Here is a 16,244-nt window from a genome sequence, read left to right on the forward strand (position 1 = left end):
GGAAACAAATCAATTTGCAGTTGGATGAAAAAATTTATTGCAAGGAAACACGCAGATGGAAACAAATCAACTGCAGTTGGATGAAAAAAAAAATTATTTATGTTATTAATTTAATTAAATTTATATATATGTGTTTTTTTTCTTCCTTAAATTAAGTGTTGGAAATAATATAATAAAAAAAATGAGAAATAATATTTTAAAGCAAGTAGAGAATAAAATAGATAATCTGTTAGAATGTATAGTGAAAAAATAATAATTAAAGTAAATAATTGTATTTTTTTACTAGATAAAATACCTAATATTACTGGAGATTCTTAAAAGGCTATTTGTGATCAAGTTTATTTTTATTTTTTGCTTTTAAGTTAAAATTGTTATGAAATAACCCAAAAAAAAGAAAAAAAAAAAAGAAAAGGGTTTTTAACTTCCCATCAAATCAAAATATTTTTTTAAACTAAAAACAAAAAGATACCCTATAATAATGATAATACACTAACAAACATATCTATTGGCTGCAAACATATTGTATTTATCCTTAGGGAATCTAAAACAGGCACAAAGAGAGATATTACCATTAGTCTACATCAATGACCAACCCAGGTTTGTCTCTCATGCCATTAATGAAAACAGGTGGCCTAAAACTATACTTCTGGGTTTTTAAAAGGGTAATTAGGATAATTTTATGAGTCTAATTAAATAACTAAAACGTGCCGTGCCCCTATGTTATTATAATTAAAAACAAATTAAATAAACAAGTACATTCAAACGGTTACTACAATACTCAAATCTACATAGAGAAACGAGCCCCATCAGAGTTCACTGTACTGTTATAAAATTAGTTGTCAAATCAACCCCCAAAATAATAGTTAAATCCCACTACTGTCCCTCACTCAGTTACCCGGTTGACTTCCCAGTTCCCATGAATATTCATGATGGAGATATATATATAGTAAAATTTATATTATTTAATTAAAAATATTTATTAAGATTTGGGAGGTTTCGCGCGTGTAGAGGTAGAGATCTGTATTTAAGCTTAATTATTTTATTTTATTTTTTAAAAAAATTTATAAATTGTTGATAAATATGCGTGGAAGAATATGATCATTTAGTAAACTTGTAAAGATCTATTCTAATAATAATCTGAGATTTACCGTTGAAAAAGGTTCTCTATATATATATATATATATATATTAGAAAATTAATGTCTGTGGCGGCATTCACAGAATGAGGAAGTAGAGCTCAAATTGGGTTTTGAAAATTGCTTATACGCACACAGAGAAGAGACAACGTCCGGAAAACGGTCTCTTTCTCTCACCAGCTCGCCAGGCAGAAGGAGACATTTTCTAGCTCTATACCACCTGAATGAAATCTGGACCCAGCCGGCTCGGAAATGGAGGTGTCCGTACATGATTCTATATGGGACAGTGTGAGAGAGCTGACCCAGGTGGCCCAGCGAAAGGGCAGCGATCCTCTGCTCTGGGCGTTGCAGTTGTCTTCGAGTTTGAGCTCGGCGGGAGTGGCTCTGCCCTCCGTGGAGCTCGCGGATGTGTTGGTGTCGTACATTTGCTGGGACAACAACCTTCCCATTCTCTGGAAGTTCCTCGAGAAGGCGCTGATGCTGAGAATCGTGCCGCCTATGCTCGTTCTTGCTCTGCTCTCTGTCAGGTTTTGTGGCTTTCTGGGTTTTGCTTTGTTTTGGTTTTTGGTGCAAGTGTTTCGAGTTTTTGGCTGTTTTGGGGGATATTCTTTGTTGGGTATTCGAGCCTTTTGTATTCTTTGGACTGTTTGATTCTTTTTTTGCACTTTGTGTGTTATTTGATGAGTTTCAGCGGAACTTTTGGTCTGTTCTCTGCGCTGTGTTTGGTTCCCCGGGAAAAAAGGAGGAAAACAAAGGAGTGACTAAAAATTCAGACTGTATTTATATATTTATTTTTTCTTTTCTCCTTGTTGTTTTTCTTCTCCAGAAGCTGAAAATTGTATCCGAGCCGGACAATTGTCGTGAGCTCAATTCAGTGGAGTTTATTGTATCCTCTGTTTTTTCAATTTTTAGAAAATTAGAGGATAAAGGTGCCGTTTTTCTTTCTTTTCACCTCAAGAATCTGATTCTCTCTCTCTCTCTCTCTTTCTTTTTTTTGGTTATATAAATCCTCTTTGACCGATTGTTTTCTTAACTATCTTTCTCGTGGTAACAAATTATTTCCATTCGGAAATTGACCTTTGCGTTTAATGCTATATTCATATTTGCTTAAAAAATGAAACTGTTTTCTTAGTATTTTGATGACTTTGCTTGCATTCAAGATCTAAATGGAGGGTTTGATAATTTGTGAAATATTTCATTAACATCTTTCTCTCTGCTTATTTTTATTCTTGGAGACACTGTAATTTTTCCTGTTTACTTCAGCAAAGTGGTTGATTTATCTGCCAACTATGAAAAGAGATCCACACATAGAAATTATGCCATTGTGGTTCAACTATCTTGTTTCTGGCACATTCGCATTCATAGTGACAAATTTTTTCTACAGGGTCATTCCAAGTCGACATTCTCGGCCAGCTGCATATCGGCTTTATCTTGAACTCCTTAAGAGACATGCTTTTACACTTAAATATCAGATAAATGGGCTGAATTATGGGAAGTGAGTTATATTTACTTACATATTTATGTTTTGGGTTCATGAGAAGAACAGAGCCATTTATTTTCTGCTTGTTTCACATTGTCAATATCATTATGCTTGTATTGTGTTGCAATGAATAATGCTATATTTCATCTTCCATCACATAACAAAGTCAAATATAGGAAAAGCTAAATACTTGAAACTTTGAAGTTTATTGTCGTATATCAACTGAAGATTTTCAACTCTTTTTTTAGTGCTGTTCCAGTTTCCACCATGAAGAGTGAGGACTGACAGTCACCTCCTATTTGAAAATTACATGCTGGATAATCATTGAACTTTCATACTCAAAACAGTGTAGAAGTACTTAAAAGGGTGTCCGTTGGAAACACCCGGTCACTGCTTTCCCCTGCCAGGATACCTAGCCCCGGAACATTGCCAAAGATGGCTGTGGAAAGAAAAAACTAGAATTTGAGATGCCAAACTCATTGTACATTCTTGTCATTTAGGAAACCATGCCAACATTATCTTTGCTATTGCTAGCAAGCCTTTTTGCTCTTGTGGTTATTTTCAATTAACAGTCAGTTAAATGGGTGCTTGACCTACTTGATTCAAAAGCCAGCAAGGCCTCATTGTTTCATCCCTTCATGTCTGCTCTGACGTTGTAAACAGTTCTGGTTTATGAGATATAAAGCTGAAGGTACATAACAGAAATGGAAAGATAAAAATGAGGAAACTGCAGGTCCGTTATTTCATTATGTCTTAATTCACAAATTTTATCACTTGAAAAAAAGAATCGCAAATTTTTAATGTTTATATGGCATTTCAATTTTTTGCGTTACACGTGGATTCTATAAAAATAATAATAATAATAGAAGAACTTGACAATTCAAGTGTGATGAAGTTGTTCTGGTTTTGTTTTAGGTTTCTATCCGTTATTTAGTTCACAACTTTTTACTTATAAAAAAATTAGTTCACAACTCTTTAACAACTTTTTATGACATGTTTATTTATATGTTTTCACATGAATCTCATAATAACAATATTAGAACTCCACAATTCAAGTATGAATGGAATTGTTCTCATTGTATCATAAAGCTTGCTATTCATTGAAATGTTGGGTCATCTTTTCATTTGTAGTTTCTAACCTATTTTTTTCATGCAGGGTCATGAAATCAATAGATGCTGTCCTTCATCTTTCACAGAGATTTGGCATTCCCCCGAATGAACCTGGGATTCTTGTGGTTGAGTTTATCTTTTCAATTGTGTGGCAGTTGCTTGATGCAACATTAGATGATGAAGGTTTGCTAGAACTTACCCCAGAGAAGAAGTCCACATGGGCAGCTAAATCTCAAGAAATGGAAATAGATCCTCGTGATAGTTATGATGAGAAGAGGGCAGAACTTCAAGAGAGATTGCAGAATGTAAATACTGCGATGGCCATCGAGTTAATAGGGCAATTTCTGCAAAATAAAGTAACTTCAAGAATTATTTACTTGGCTCGTCGGAACATGTATGTACATTGTTCCCTTTAATAAATTGCCTCTCAACCGTTGTGCATTTTACTTTAATTGCGTGTAAATATAATCACAGTGGATCACTATCATGCTTGGTTAGTCAAGCATTTGATAGGAAGTGTTATTAATTGACCTTTATGTGATTCTTTTTGGACATAGCTATATATTCTATTAGAGGAGTTTTGAAAAGAGTCCTATGTCTTTGGTATCAGTTTCATGAATCCTGCTTTGTTATTCCATTCAATTTCATTTGTTGTAACACTAGTACATGAAGTCACAACTATCGTGTCTGTTCATAACTAGCTTAAATCAATTTTCAATTTGGCAACTTAAATGGAAGACTGTTCTTTTTTTTTTAAAAAAAAAAAAAAAACTTAAATGGAAGATATTTGATTAATACACCCCTGCCGCTTTGTCAGGTCCACACATTGGGTAGATTTCGTTCGGCGATTAAGGTTGCTTGAAGCAAATTCATCAGCATTAAGAATTTCCAAAGCCCTAACTCCTGAGGCTCTTCAGCAGTTGACTTCAGATACTCGAATAGTCTTGTCCCGAGAATGCAAAACAAGCTCATTACAAAAGTTCCATGCAGTTATGGCTTTTGGATCTCTATCTTCCTCTTCTAGTCTATGCCAAGGAGCTAGCTGTTCTGCTCTTTGGCTTCCTCTTGATCTGTTATTGGAAGATTTCATGGATGGATATCAAATTGATGCAACAAGTGCTATTGAAATAATTACTGGTAAGTCAGATCTTGTTCATAGTCCTTGGCATGTAATTTTAATTGAAATTATGTTACATCCATTCTTACAAATCCAATCTCTGCAAGAATTAAAAGTTTTGGGGTTTCATATTTGCAGGTTTGATTAAAACCCTTCAAGCAATAAATGGCACCACCTGGCATGACACCTTTTTAGGTCTTTGGATAGCAGCTCTTCGTCTTGTTCAAAGGGTTAGAATTAATCATAGTTGTACTCAATTTTTTTTTTCTTTCTTTGGGTGCATGCCAAATATTTTAGACATAAGCTATGAGATTATTTCAATCCTTTTTTGTTTCCACACGATGATTTCTTGTAGCATCTAACTATGGCTTCCTGCTCCTTGATTTGTCTTTGTTCTCCTTAGCATTAGACCCGAATCAAATGGTAATGGTTTTAGAAGTTTGTGTCTAAATGATCATCAATCTGAAAACTTTTAATAAGAAATTTTATTCCACTTTCTAAGCAACATGTTTGGGTAAAAAGTGTCTTGGTTCAGTGAAGTACCATGTTCAATCTTTAGAGTGAAGGGAGTATCTCTATCTAGATTTTCAGTGGATATCATATGTATTTTATTCTAAACATGTTATATTGATTGTGATTTCTTATTTATTTCTTTTTCTTAAAAGTATTTGTTCTTGTTAGGAAAGGGATCCCATTGAGGGTCCTATGCCTCGCCTTGATACTCGCCTATGCATTCTATTGTCGATCACACCGCTTGTGGTTGCTGATCTCATCGAGGAGGAGGAAAGTGCACCAGTTGATGAAACAGAATGTGGCTCCACTAATCATTGGAAAGACAAAAAGGATTCAGGGATGACCCGCAATGATTTGGTCTCCAGCCTACAGATGCTAGGGGATTATCAGGGCTTGTTGACTCCACCTCAATCAGTTGTTGAAGCAGCCAATCAGGCCGCTGCAAAGGCAATGTTTTTTGTTTCAGGCATCAATGTGGGGAGTGCATACTTTGAGTGCATCAGTGTGAAAGACATGCCTATCAACTGTTGTAAGTAATTTTTGGTTCTTATTAACCATCAATGAGAGCTCAGGAAAAAAAAAAAAAAACCATCAATGATTAATTAAAATTAGTGGAAAAGTGTGGACCAGCATAGCAATGTTGCAGATATGGTCTAGGTGCATATGGTAGTGACTAGAGAAGCCTACTCATGGTGCCTGCTGAAAGTACTTGTAATTCACTGTGAATGGTACTGTGAACACCTCTTTTTTCAGCATACTTTCTTTACTGTGAAAATGAATTTATGATGTATCCAATTGCTCAAATGATTTAATGAAATGATATTTAGGAAAAAATAAGTAAAAGAATAGTTGAACTAAACATTTTCCTTAGGTTGGACCCTTGGAACTTTTTAGGGCAACTCCATCCATTGTTCTATCTGTAGTCTGTTCTAGCATTCTAGTTGAACATCCAGACTCTTTCCCCATTATTACTAATTGTTTTAGTTTTTGGCTAAGTGCTTTCCTTACTCCAGTATTCCTCAATCCATGTGTACCTTCTAGTTTCTGTCTGCTGTATTCTTTTGATGGTGCCATTGTTAGTCTTTGTGATATGTCCTCTACGTTTCTCTAATTGTAGTTTTATACTATTATTTCAGCTGGAAACATGCGTCACTTGATAGTTGAGGCTTGTATTGCGAGAAATCTACTGGACACATCTGCATATCGCTGGCCAGGCTATGTGAATGGACGCATCAATCAAATACCTCATAGTGTGCCTGCTCAAGCACCTAGTTGGTCATCATTTATGAAGGGCGCTCTACTTACTCCAGTATTGATAAATGCTTTGGTTTCAACTCCTGCTTCAAGGTACAAGTGCTTGTGCTTCTTAATCTTATTTTAGTTAATGAATCTATATCATGTTTTTTTCTCTTTGAAACTTTCTATAGCAAGGTATTTATTTATCTACGATTCAGCCTGTTGAGTTATTCTGATTAGAGGTTTTTCTCTGCTCCTCTGCTAGCTCTTGAAGCCCACAGTTGACATACAATGTCCCCTCTCAATACAATTTTATTTGGAAACATTGTATTGATATGATTTGGGTTCTGAAATTTGCCTGTTCTAGAGGGGTGCCTTAAATGGTAAATTCCATATTCTGTCTTGAAACACACGCTCAATAACTAGTCAAATGGTTGATGGACATTCCAATTTGCTAAACTCGTGAATTTTTCAAAATATGTATAATTCTTTCAACCATTAATAATTACGAGTCATTCACTTTATAAATATTGGTTTCAATATACAAAAGATATGTAGATGATGTCTATGTGCTCAGCTTTTAGATTACTTTTTAATTTCTTTGACACTGGCCTGGTCTTCAGTTACTCGTTTTTCTTTCCTGAAGCCAGGTATATCAAATGCTCTTTTTTTGTAAATTTTGCCAAGGGTAAATCCACTGAATTTAAGCTCATGGATTTGATGGAAGCTTAGCAGAGCTCGAGAAAATATTTGAGATTGCAGTCAATGGATCAGGTGATGAGAAGATATCTGCTGCTACAATACTTTGTGGGGCCTCCTTAATTCGGGGTTGGAATATACAGGTAAAGTTGAATTTATTGCATTCCATTTGTTCCTCAATAGTAACATAAGTAGTCTCATTACCCTTGCATACTATTGATACCTAGCATTCCTTCCTACTTTTTCATTTGCCTTTTGGTGATATCGGAACCACTCAACTACTCTAATTCCTTTGAGGTCTGCATTTCATGCAGGAACACACTGTTCATTTCATTGCAAGATTATTGTCTCCTCCAGTTCCTCCAGAATATTCTGGGACTGACAGCCATTTGATCAGTTACGCTCCAATGCTAAATGTACTAATTGTCGGAATAGCATCTGTTGATTGTGCTCACATTTTCTCTCTACATGGCTTGGTATGTTTAGTTTTCACTCATCCAAATAGTCTCTGAAAAAAGATGATTTCGTTATCGGTTTGGCAAAGATGAGGAATGACACTTTGTGCGTAGTTATTTCTCTTTCCCTTAGTGCTTTGCTTGGTTTTCAGATGGTTTTTTCATGTTCAATGAAAATCAGTCAATGGTTGCTACAATGTGAGTGATATCATTCAACTAGGAGGTAGAATCAGGAAAGGCCAACAGAATTTAAACTAAAACTGTGACGCGAGACATAATGTTGCCTGGTGCTTTACCGCAACTAGGTTTGCTTGCACAGGATTGAAGAGGTCATTTGAGCGTCTTCTTTTGCTATGAAATGGATTATAATTATCAAATTAAAAGAGGAAGCAGGGGTAGGGGCTCAAGGAACAAAGTCGGTTGTCCGACATTACTATTTTTTTATTATATCTAGCCAAGTGTTGAGTCTTTAATTAAATTGAATTGGAATTGGTTTGTATTTATTTTCAAACTGAGCAATTCAAGTCAAAAGAGGGTGTTAGTGACTAAGAACTCCATGTCAGCCATAAAATAATGTTTTTTGCTTTTCTAAATTTCTTCCTAGGTTCCACAACTTGCTTGTTCACTGATGCCAATCTGTGAGGTTTTTGGTTCATGCGTGCCCAATGTCTCATGGACTCTTACAAATGGGGAGGAAATTTCTGCTCATGCTTTGTTTTCAAGTGCATTTATTCTTCTTTTGAAGCTATGGAGGTTTAATCATCCTCCTCTTGAACATGGAGTAGGAGATACACCCACAGTTGGATCCAAACTAACTCCTGAATACCTCCTATTATTACGAAACTCCTACCTAGTATCTTCTGGGAATGTCAACAAGAATCGAAATAGGAGAAGACTCTCAGCACTTGCAAGTTCATCATCTCCAGAACACATTTTTGTGGACTCATTTCCAAAATTAAAAGTGTGGAATCGGCAGCATCAAGCATGTATAGCTTCAACCCTATCTGGTCTTGTTCATGGAACCCCAGTTCATCAGATTGTTGATGGGCTTCTTAATATGATGTTCCGGAAGATTTGTCGAGGGAGCCAATCCTTAACATCAGTTACATCTGGGAGTAGTAGTTCTTCTGGACCTGGAAATGAAGATACCTCTCTAAGACCTAAATTGCCCGCCTGGGACATTCTGAAAGCTGTTCCCTTTGTGGTTGATGCTGCTTTAACAGCCTGTGCTCATGGAAAACTTTCTCCTCGTGAACTGGCAACAGGTTGGTCTGGTGTCCGTTTTTGATTTGCTGTTGGTTTTCGCTAGTTATACAGGCTCATTCCAGGGGAATAAATCAAATCATTTTTATTTTTCCATTTTTTTAAATTTTGCCTTAGACTCCAAGATGCTCTTTGCAACACTAACTGAAGTTTATCCAATGGTGTATTTAATATATTCTCAAATTGCCATCTTTGATTTGATTCGTTAATAAATGATAAAAACTAGTTCTTTGTTTGATTTGATGTAGCATCCAATTGTTGATCAAAACAGTTAGTCTTTTTCAGATATGTAATACTGCAATTTATAAGTTTTAATTACTTTCAGGTCTTAAAGATTTAGCTGATTTTCTTCCTGCATCTTTGGCAACCATTGTGAGCTACTTCTCTGCCGAAGTAACTAGAGGTGTTTGGAAACCAGTTTTCATGAATGGAACAGATTGGCCCAGTCCTGCTGCAAACCTTTCCAATGTCGAGGAACAGATTAAGAAAATCCTAGCTGCTACTGGTGTTGATGTCCCAAGTCTTGCTGCAGGTTTTCTCTTGCTACCATCTTAACTTCTTAGTAATTAGGTTTGTTTTAAGGAGTTTGCATGTCTAGACCTTTTCATATAGAGATAGTTCTTTTCAGTGTTTTGATTGAGAAATGGTTCCCTCAGGTGGAAACTCTCCATCTACACTTCCGCTGCCCCTGGCTGCATTTGTAAGCCTTACTATAACCTATAAAATTGACAGAGCCTCGGAACGATTTCTCAATTTAGCTGGCCCAGCCTTGGAGTCTCTTGCAGCAGGTTGTCCGTGGCCTTGCATGCCAATTGTTGCTTCCCTGTGGACCCAAAAGGCAAAGCGCTGGAGTGATTTTCTTGTCTTTTCTGCATCTCGAACTGTTTTCCTCCACAACAGTGATGCAGTGGTTCAGCTCCTTAAAAGCTGCTTCGCCGCCACACTTGGTCTGAATGCTACGCCTATCTCAAGCAGTGGTGCTGTTGGAGCACTTCTTGGCCATGGCTTTGGATCCCATTTCTGTGGTGGGATTTCTCCTGTTGCCCCGGGTATTCTTTATCTGCGTGTTTATCGATCCATTAGAGATATTGTGTTCATAACAGAAGAGATTGTTTCTCTCTTGATGCATTCTGTCAGAGAAATAGCATCTAGTGGACTTCCTAGAGAGAGATTAGAGAAGTTAAGGATGAGTAAGATTGGAATGAGATACAGACAGATTTCACTTGCTGCAGCAATGACTCGGGTGAAACTCGCGGCTGCCCTTGGGGCTTCTTTGGTATGGTTATCTGGGGGCTTGGGTCTGGTTCAATCCTTGATAAAAGAGACTTTGCCTTCTTGGTTTATATCAGTTCACAGGTCTGAGCAAGAAGAAGGGTCAGAAGGGATGGTTGCAATGCTTGGGGGATATGCTCTTGCCTACTTTGCAGTACTTTGTGGAGCTTTTGCATGGGGTGTTGACTCAACATCATCTGCATCAAAACGGCGTCCAAAAATCCTTGGCACCCACATGGAATTTCTGGCGAGTGCACTTGATGGGAAAATATCACTTGGCTGTGATTGGGCTACTTGGCGTGCTTATGTCTCGGGATTCGTGACATTAATGGTGGGCTGCACACCCAATTGGGTGCTAGAGGTTGATGTAGATGTGTTGAAGAGACTTAGTAACGGGCTGAGACAGTGGAACGAGGAGGAGCTTGCTCTGGCTTTGCTGGGGATTGGTGGGGTTGGTACAATGGGTGCGGCTGCCGAGCTCATAATTGAAAATGACCACATGTAAATTATTTACTTTTTCTGGCATGGCCTCTCTTTTCATTATTCACTCTTTTAGGTCTGCTTTATAGAATTTAACAGTACATTAATCCCTCATAGGAAATTTTTGCAGTAAGAAACTTCCATTTGTATAGCAGAAGGTTTTGAACTTTGGTTAATGGAAAAACTTTACCCTCAAGACTGGGGAATTTTGTCCAAAAGAAGCTAAAGCTAAGCATATGTCTTCACTGAGTATGGACTTTTTATTAGATTCTAGCATATCTCCTTTCCCTCCACAAAAAAAAAAAAAAAAAAAAATGATGTTGCATCTTGCCATTTGGACTTTTATGGGCAAAATGTGGAGTTTTTATTAGATTTAAGCATTTCTCTTTTTCTAAAGGCTAAACCATTTTTTAAGACATAATTTTTTAACCAGTTTTAAGAGTGAACCGATCATTAAATTAGCTTAATTAAGAGCATTTAATTATATTTCAATAATTTTCCTTTTGTGATTTCATTAGGTTCTAAACTTTAATGTACGATATTATTTTCTCAAAATTTATTACTCTCCAAAACTATATAAAGACAACATTTAAAATTTTAAAACATACTACATTAAGCCATATATAAGTCATAAAAATAAATAAATAAATAAATAAAAAATCAGCCATTAGCCCATTTTTTTAAAAGGCTATTTTTCTTTTCTTTATACTTTTCATTTTAAACCATATATACCTATAGGAACAAATTTTCATTAAAAAAAAAAAAAAATTGTTTATTTTCCTCTGTATTTTTTTCCAAATGTTCAAAATTGTATGTGTTTGATTTGTATAATATTATAAATATCACACTAAAAATATTAAATATGCCTGCTAATTTTCTATATTATAATTTATGTATTCATTCTTCTTGCTATTTTTTTTTTTAAAAAAAAAATCGTAGTATATAATATATATAAAAAGCCATCTATAGGATTTATTTTTTAAATTTTTTTAACAATATATAGGATTTGGTGCTACGAAATTGGAAACGGTTTACCAAAGTGCTGATATGTTTTTTTGTTGTTGATGTGATTTGGTGCTAGGATATTGGAAACGGATTAACGGATTACCAAATGCATGAAGAGGATCACTATATATATATATATATATATATATATATATATTAATGTTCAAATTTATATGCGTTTGATTTGTATTGAAATATTATAGATATCACACTAAAAATATTAAATATTCTTGCTAATTTTCTATATTATAATTCATGTATTCTTCTTGCTTTATTTATTTATTATTTTTTTGTACTTTTCATTTTAAATCATATATACTTATACAAACAAAGATTCAAACATGTTTTAATATATAGGAATTAAACTAAAATAAAGGCTATGTTTTACGGGATTTTTTGTTTTGTTTATGTGATTTAGTCGATTTTCAACCATTTTTGAAAGTATTTTTATGCTCTCTCTCTCTCTCTCTTCTTTTTTTTTTTTTGACAAAGTGTTTTTTATGCTTTTGAAAGCAAAACAAGGCAAATATTTATTTGATTAATAAGCATAAATTGAACATAAATACTTTTGAAACACCAAAGAAATATTAAGCATTGCACCTTATGTAAGGATTGATTTGATTACGTTAAAGTTTTAGTGAAAGATTTTGTTTTATTTTGTATTCATAAAAAAATATTTTGTTTAGTTTGCTTTGTATTTTTTTAGAATGTTTAGAATTATATGAATTTTAATTTTCATTGAAATATAATAGTTATCACACCAATAATATTAGATACTAATGCTTTGATAATCAAAATCCGTATGTTTTCTTCTTGCTATTATTTTCATTTTAAACTACTCACACGAGAACAAATATTTTAACATTATTTTTTAATTTATATGGAATAAATTAAAATTTAGAGTCTTATTTTTTAATTCATTTGAATGGTTTTATGGAATTTATTTTTTCATTTGTATGATTTATTTGAACATTTTTTGGAATTTTTTGCTTTTGAAAGCAAAATAAGACACAAATGTATTCCCCCTCCCCCCCTCTTGTGCGGACATGTCAAAAAAAAAAAAAGACACAAATGTATTTGATTCTTGTCTATTTTTTTTTTGATAGAATAGTTGGCATTTCATTAAAATCAAAGAGCTAGAGCAAATTGCTCTACCAACAACGCATCACGAATACAATCAGGAGGCCCATTTCTCCATTCACAATCCTGAGTATGCTTCACGGCATATTTAGCAAGTAAATGAGCTACATGATTTCCAACACCCCCCCCCCCCCTCTTAATAAACGTAAGCTGCCATTGTTGAAACGCCTGAATCTCCAATTTAATATCATCAATAATATGTCCCATTCTGCTGCTGTCCATCATATCTGATTTTACAGAGTCTATAACAAACTTTGCTTCCCCTTCAAAATGCACCTGTGTAAATCCTATCTCACGGCATAAACGAATGGCCAGTAGGAGCGCCATCGCCTCAACTATTGCCGGAGCAAGACACCCATCTCAAACCACACACCTTGCCACCAGCATGGTACCTTAAGAATTGCGGACCACCACTCCAATCCCCATCCGACCCTGATGCCTATCAAGTGCTGCATCACAATTGGCTTTAACCCATTCCATCTCCGGGACTCTCCAGCATGTAGGTACTTCCTCCATTCGTGAAGACTGGTCCTGCTCTCCTTTTTCGTTGGCCAAGTTGAACTCTAGCATGGCCTTATTTGTCTGCTGCAGAATTACTCTCGGATGTGTAAAAACACCCCCATGTATTAAATCATTCCTTCGTAGCCATTTACGTCTAGCCATTCCAGAGAATTGTTTGAGTTCCTCTTGGTCACATTTCTCAAACAGACACTCCATCAACTGCATAAATCCAGGTCCCTTAAAAGAGCATTTTTGGAGTTTTGCGTTCCCCAACGACCATACATCCATCGCTGAAGCACACTGCTATAATATATGGAGACTGGTTTCCACCTCTAAACCACACACCGAGCAAAGAGGATCTGAGAGAACTTTTCTTTTGTGAAGATTTTCTCGAGTCGAAAGGATATGATGACAAGCCCGCCATAAGAAGTTTTTCTCCACAGGAGGCACCGGCAAAGCCCATAACTGCTTCCAAAATTCACTGCTGCCGTTAGAGGATGACCCAGCTGCCGCTGTCCAGATTTCCACCTCCTTTAGCAAGTGATATGCACTCTTTACCGAGAAAACCCCGTTCTTAGTACCCCTCCATATAAGAATGTCCTCTTGACTGGTAGAGCTTAGAGGAATCTCTTTAATCTTTTGTACCTCATCACTGGAAAATAGGGACTCCAAAAGAGGAATATTCCACCACTTGGAGTTTATATCAATAAGGTTACAAACCTTTGCCTCCGGGTCCAAAAGGGCTTGTGGGGAAACAATTTTGAAAGTAGATGGGTTCGGAAACTACCTATCCTTCCAAATCCTAGCCGTGCAATCATTACCCACTTTCCACACTAACCCTTCTTTAATTAGGTCACAAGAGCCTTGGATACTTCTCCATGCAAAAGAGGGTCGCCTTCCAATAGTTGCCTCTAAAATAGAACATCCCAGATAATATTTCTCCTTCATAATCCGGGCAACTAGGCTGTCCTGTTGGTGCCAAAGCCTCCAACTTTGTTTTGCCAAAAGAGCCTTATTAAAAATTTTAAAGTCGTGAAACCCCATCCCCCCAACCTGTTTTGACAAGCCCATACACTCCCAACTCATCCAATTCACCTGGAATTTATTCTCTTTTTGGCCCCATCAAAATTTACGCATTTGGGAATTTATCTCCTTAACAAAGAGCCCGTGGTAGAAGAAAAAGGCTCATATAATAGGTAGGGATTGCTTGAACCACTGCCTTAAGAAGAATTTCCTTACCGGCCTGAGATAGAAACTTCAGCTTCCAATCCTAAAGCCTCTTTCATACTCTATCACTGATACCCTTGAAAGCTGCCAATCGGGATCTTCCAACCAAGGCTGGAAGTCCTAAATAAGTATCAAACTGTTAAGTAGATGGAATGCCCGAAGCCTCCAAAATTGCCCCCTTATCCTCCAAAGAGTATTCTTGCTAAAAAATATAAAGGTCTTATTAAAGTTGAGTCATTGGCCTGACACTATTTTATAAAGCTGCAAAACATTTGTAAGATAATCTCATTGAGCTATAGTAGCCCTATAAAAAAGGTGACTATCGTCCGCAAAAAATAAGTGACTGATTCGAGGACCCCTCTTTGACGTAGGAACCCCGGTCAATGCCCTATCCTCATTTGCTTTTGCCAACAATGCCCCCAAAGCCTCTGCACAAATAAGAAAAAGGTATGGAGAGATAGGATCCTCTTGCCTCAGTCCCCTTTGCAATTTTATATGGCCACATGGTTTCCCATTTACCACCACAACATATTGAACTGAAGTGACACACATCATTGTGAGATTTATCAATCGTGAATCAAACCCCAATCGTCTCATGACCTCCTCAAGGAAACACCACTCCACCCTATCATAGGCTTTACTTATGTCTAATTTTACCCCTATAAATCATTTCTTCCCCTTCATCCTAATGTGCATTGTATGGAGTGTCTCATATGCCGCAAGCACATTGTCAGTAATCAATCTCCCTTGAACAAAAGCACTTCGTACAGGAGAAATAATGTGAGGCAGGATTTTCTTCAGTCTATTCGCGAGTACTTTAGAAATCAGCTTATAAACGACATTGCAGAGATTGATAGGCCTATAGTCAGACACACTAATGGGATTTTTCACCTTCGGAATAAGAGCAATATGAGTCATAATTAAAAATTCAAGCATAATACTAGAATTGAGCGACCCAATAATTGCTTTGCAAATATCCTCTCCCACTATGTTTCAATTTTTTTGAAAAAATGCTGTAAGGAACCTATCAAGACTCGGGGCTTTTAAGGGCGCCATATTATGAAGTGCGAACTGCAGCTCCTCCGCTGTGAAGGGCTGCATCAGTGAACTATTCATAGCCGTAGTAACTTGGCAATTCAACGGTTGTAAGCACGACATCATATTTCCTGCACTTTCAGAAGTAAACAAGCCAACAAAATAATTGACAAAAGCCAATTGTACCTCTTCCTCCGAAGAAAAAAGTCTCCCATTGGCATCGGAGATGGCATAAATAGTGTTGGATTTTCTGCGATAATTTGCACAAGCATGATAGAATTTCGTGTTTCGATCCCTGCATCGTAACTAGTTAATTTTTGCTCTCTGCCGCCAGTTGAGATCGGATTTTTCCAACAAAAGCTCCAACTCCTGTTGAACAATTTTTGTCTCTTCACCCACTCCTTCATTTTCACTTCCCTGCAAAATGAGAAGTCATCTATGTAGTTGGGTAATAGTCCCCGGAATGGCTTCATCACATCCTTGCTGCCACTTCACAAAAGCATCTTTGCATCTGGATAAGTTGGAGCCGATCACCCACCACTCACTCTCTGCATCATTCCTTTGCAGCCAGGCCTG

The 16,244-nt window shown here is 36.4% G+C and overlaps 1 protein-coding gene across 2 annotated transcripts; it reads left to right on the forward strand.

The window, feature by feature from the left end:
- The first annotated feature begins 1,200 nt into the window (after positions 1-1,200).
- Positions 1,201-10,956, forward strand: RFR1 (REF4-related 1). Of its 2 annotated transcripts, XM_059593774.2 has the most exons (12): positions 1,201-1,662; positions 2,520-2,630; positions 3,772-4,119; positions 4,543-4,862; positions 4,981-5,072; positions 5,524-5,884; positions 6,492-6,702; positions 7,319-7,433; positions 7,605-7,766; positions 8,350-9,010; positions 9,334-9,540; positions 9,665-10,956. In XM_059593774.2, exons 1-12 carry the CDS (start codon positions 1,388-1,390, stop codon positions 10,783-10,785), a joined length of 3,984 nt encoding a protein of 1,327 aa, XP_059449757.2. In that variant the 5' UTR covers positions 1,201-1,387; the 3' UTR covers positions 10,786-10,956. The 2 variants fall into 2 exon arrangements, with proteins under 2 accessions (XP_059449757.2, XP_059449765.2); XM_059593782.2 differs by lacking the exons at positions 1,201-1,662; positions 2,520-2,630 and adding an exon at positions 2,853-3,348.
- The last annotated feature ends 5,288 nt before the right edge of the window (positions 10,957-16,244 follow it).

This window comes from Corylus avellana, chromosome 2 (genome assembly GCF_965113065.1).
Source record: "Corylus avellana chromosome 2, dhCorAvel1.hap1.2, whole genome shotgun sequence".
Classification (NCBI taxonomy): Eukaryota; Viridiplantae; Streptophyta; class Magnoliopsida; order Fagales; family Betulaceae; genus Corylus; species Corylus avellana.

Bases quoted from the DNA above. Each gene is read 5' to 3' on its own strand.
- RFR1 (XM_059593774.2), top strand. From the start codon at position 1,388: ATGGAGGTGTCCGTACATGATTCTATATGGGACAGTGTGAGAGAGCTG. The intron at 4,120-4,542 runs GTATGTACATTG...CCGCTTTGTCAG, and splicing joins TACTTGGCTCGTCGGAACAT to GTCCACACATTGGGTAGATT. The intron at 7,434-7,604 runs GTAAAGTTGAAT...CATTTCATGCAG, and splicing joins TTCGGGGTTGGAATATACAG to GAACACACTGTTCATTTCAT.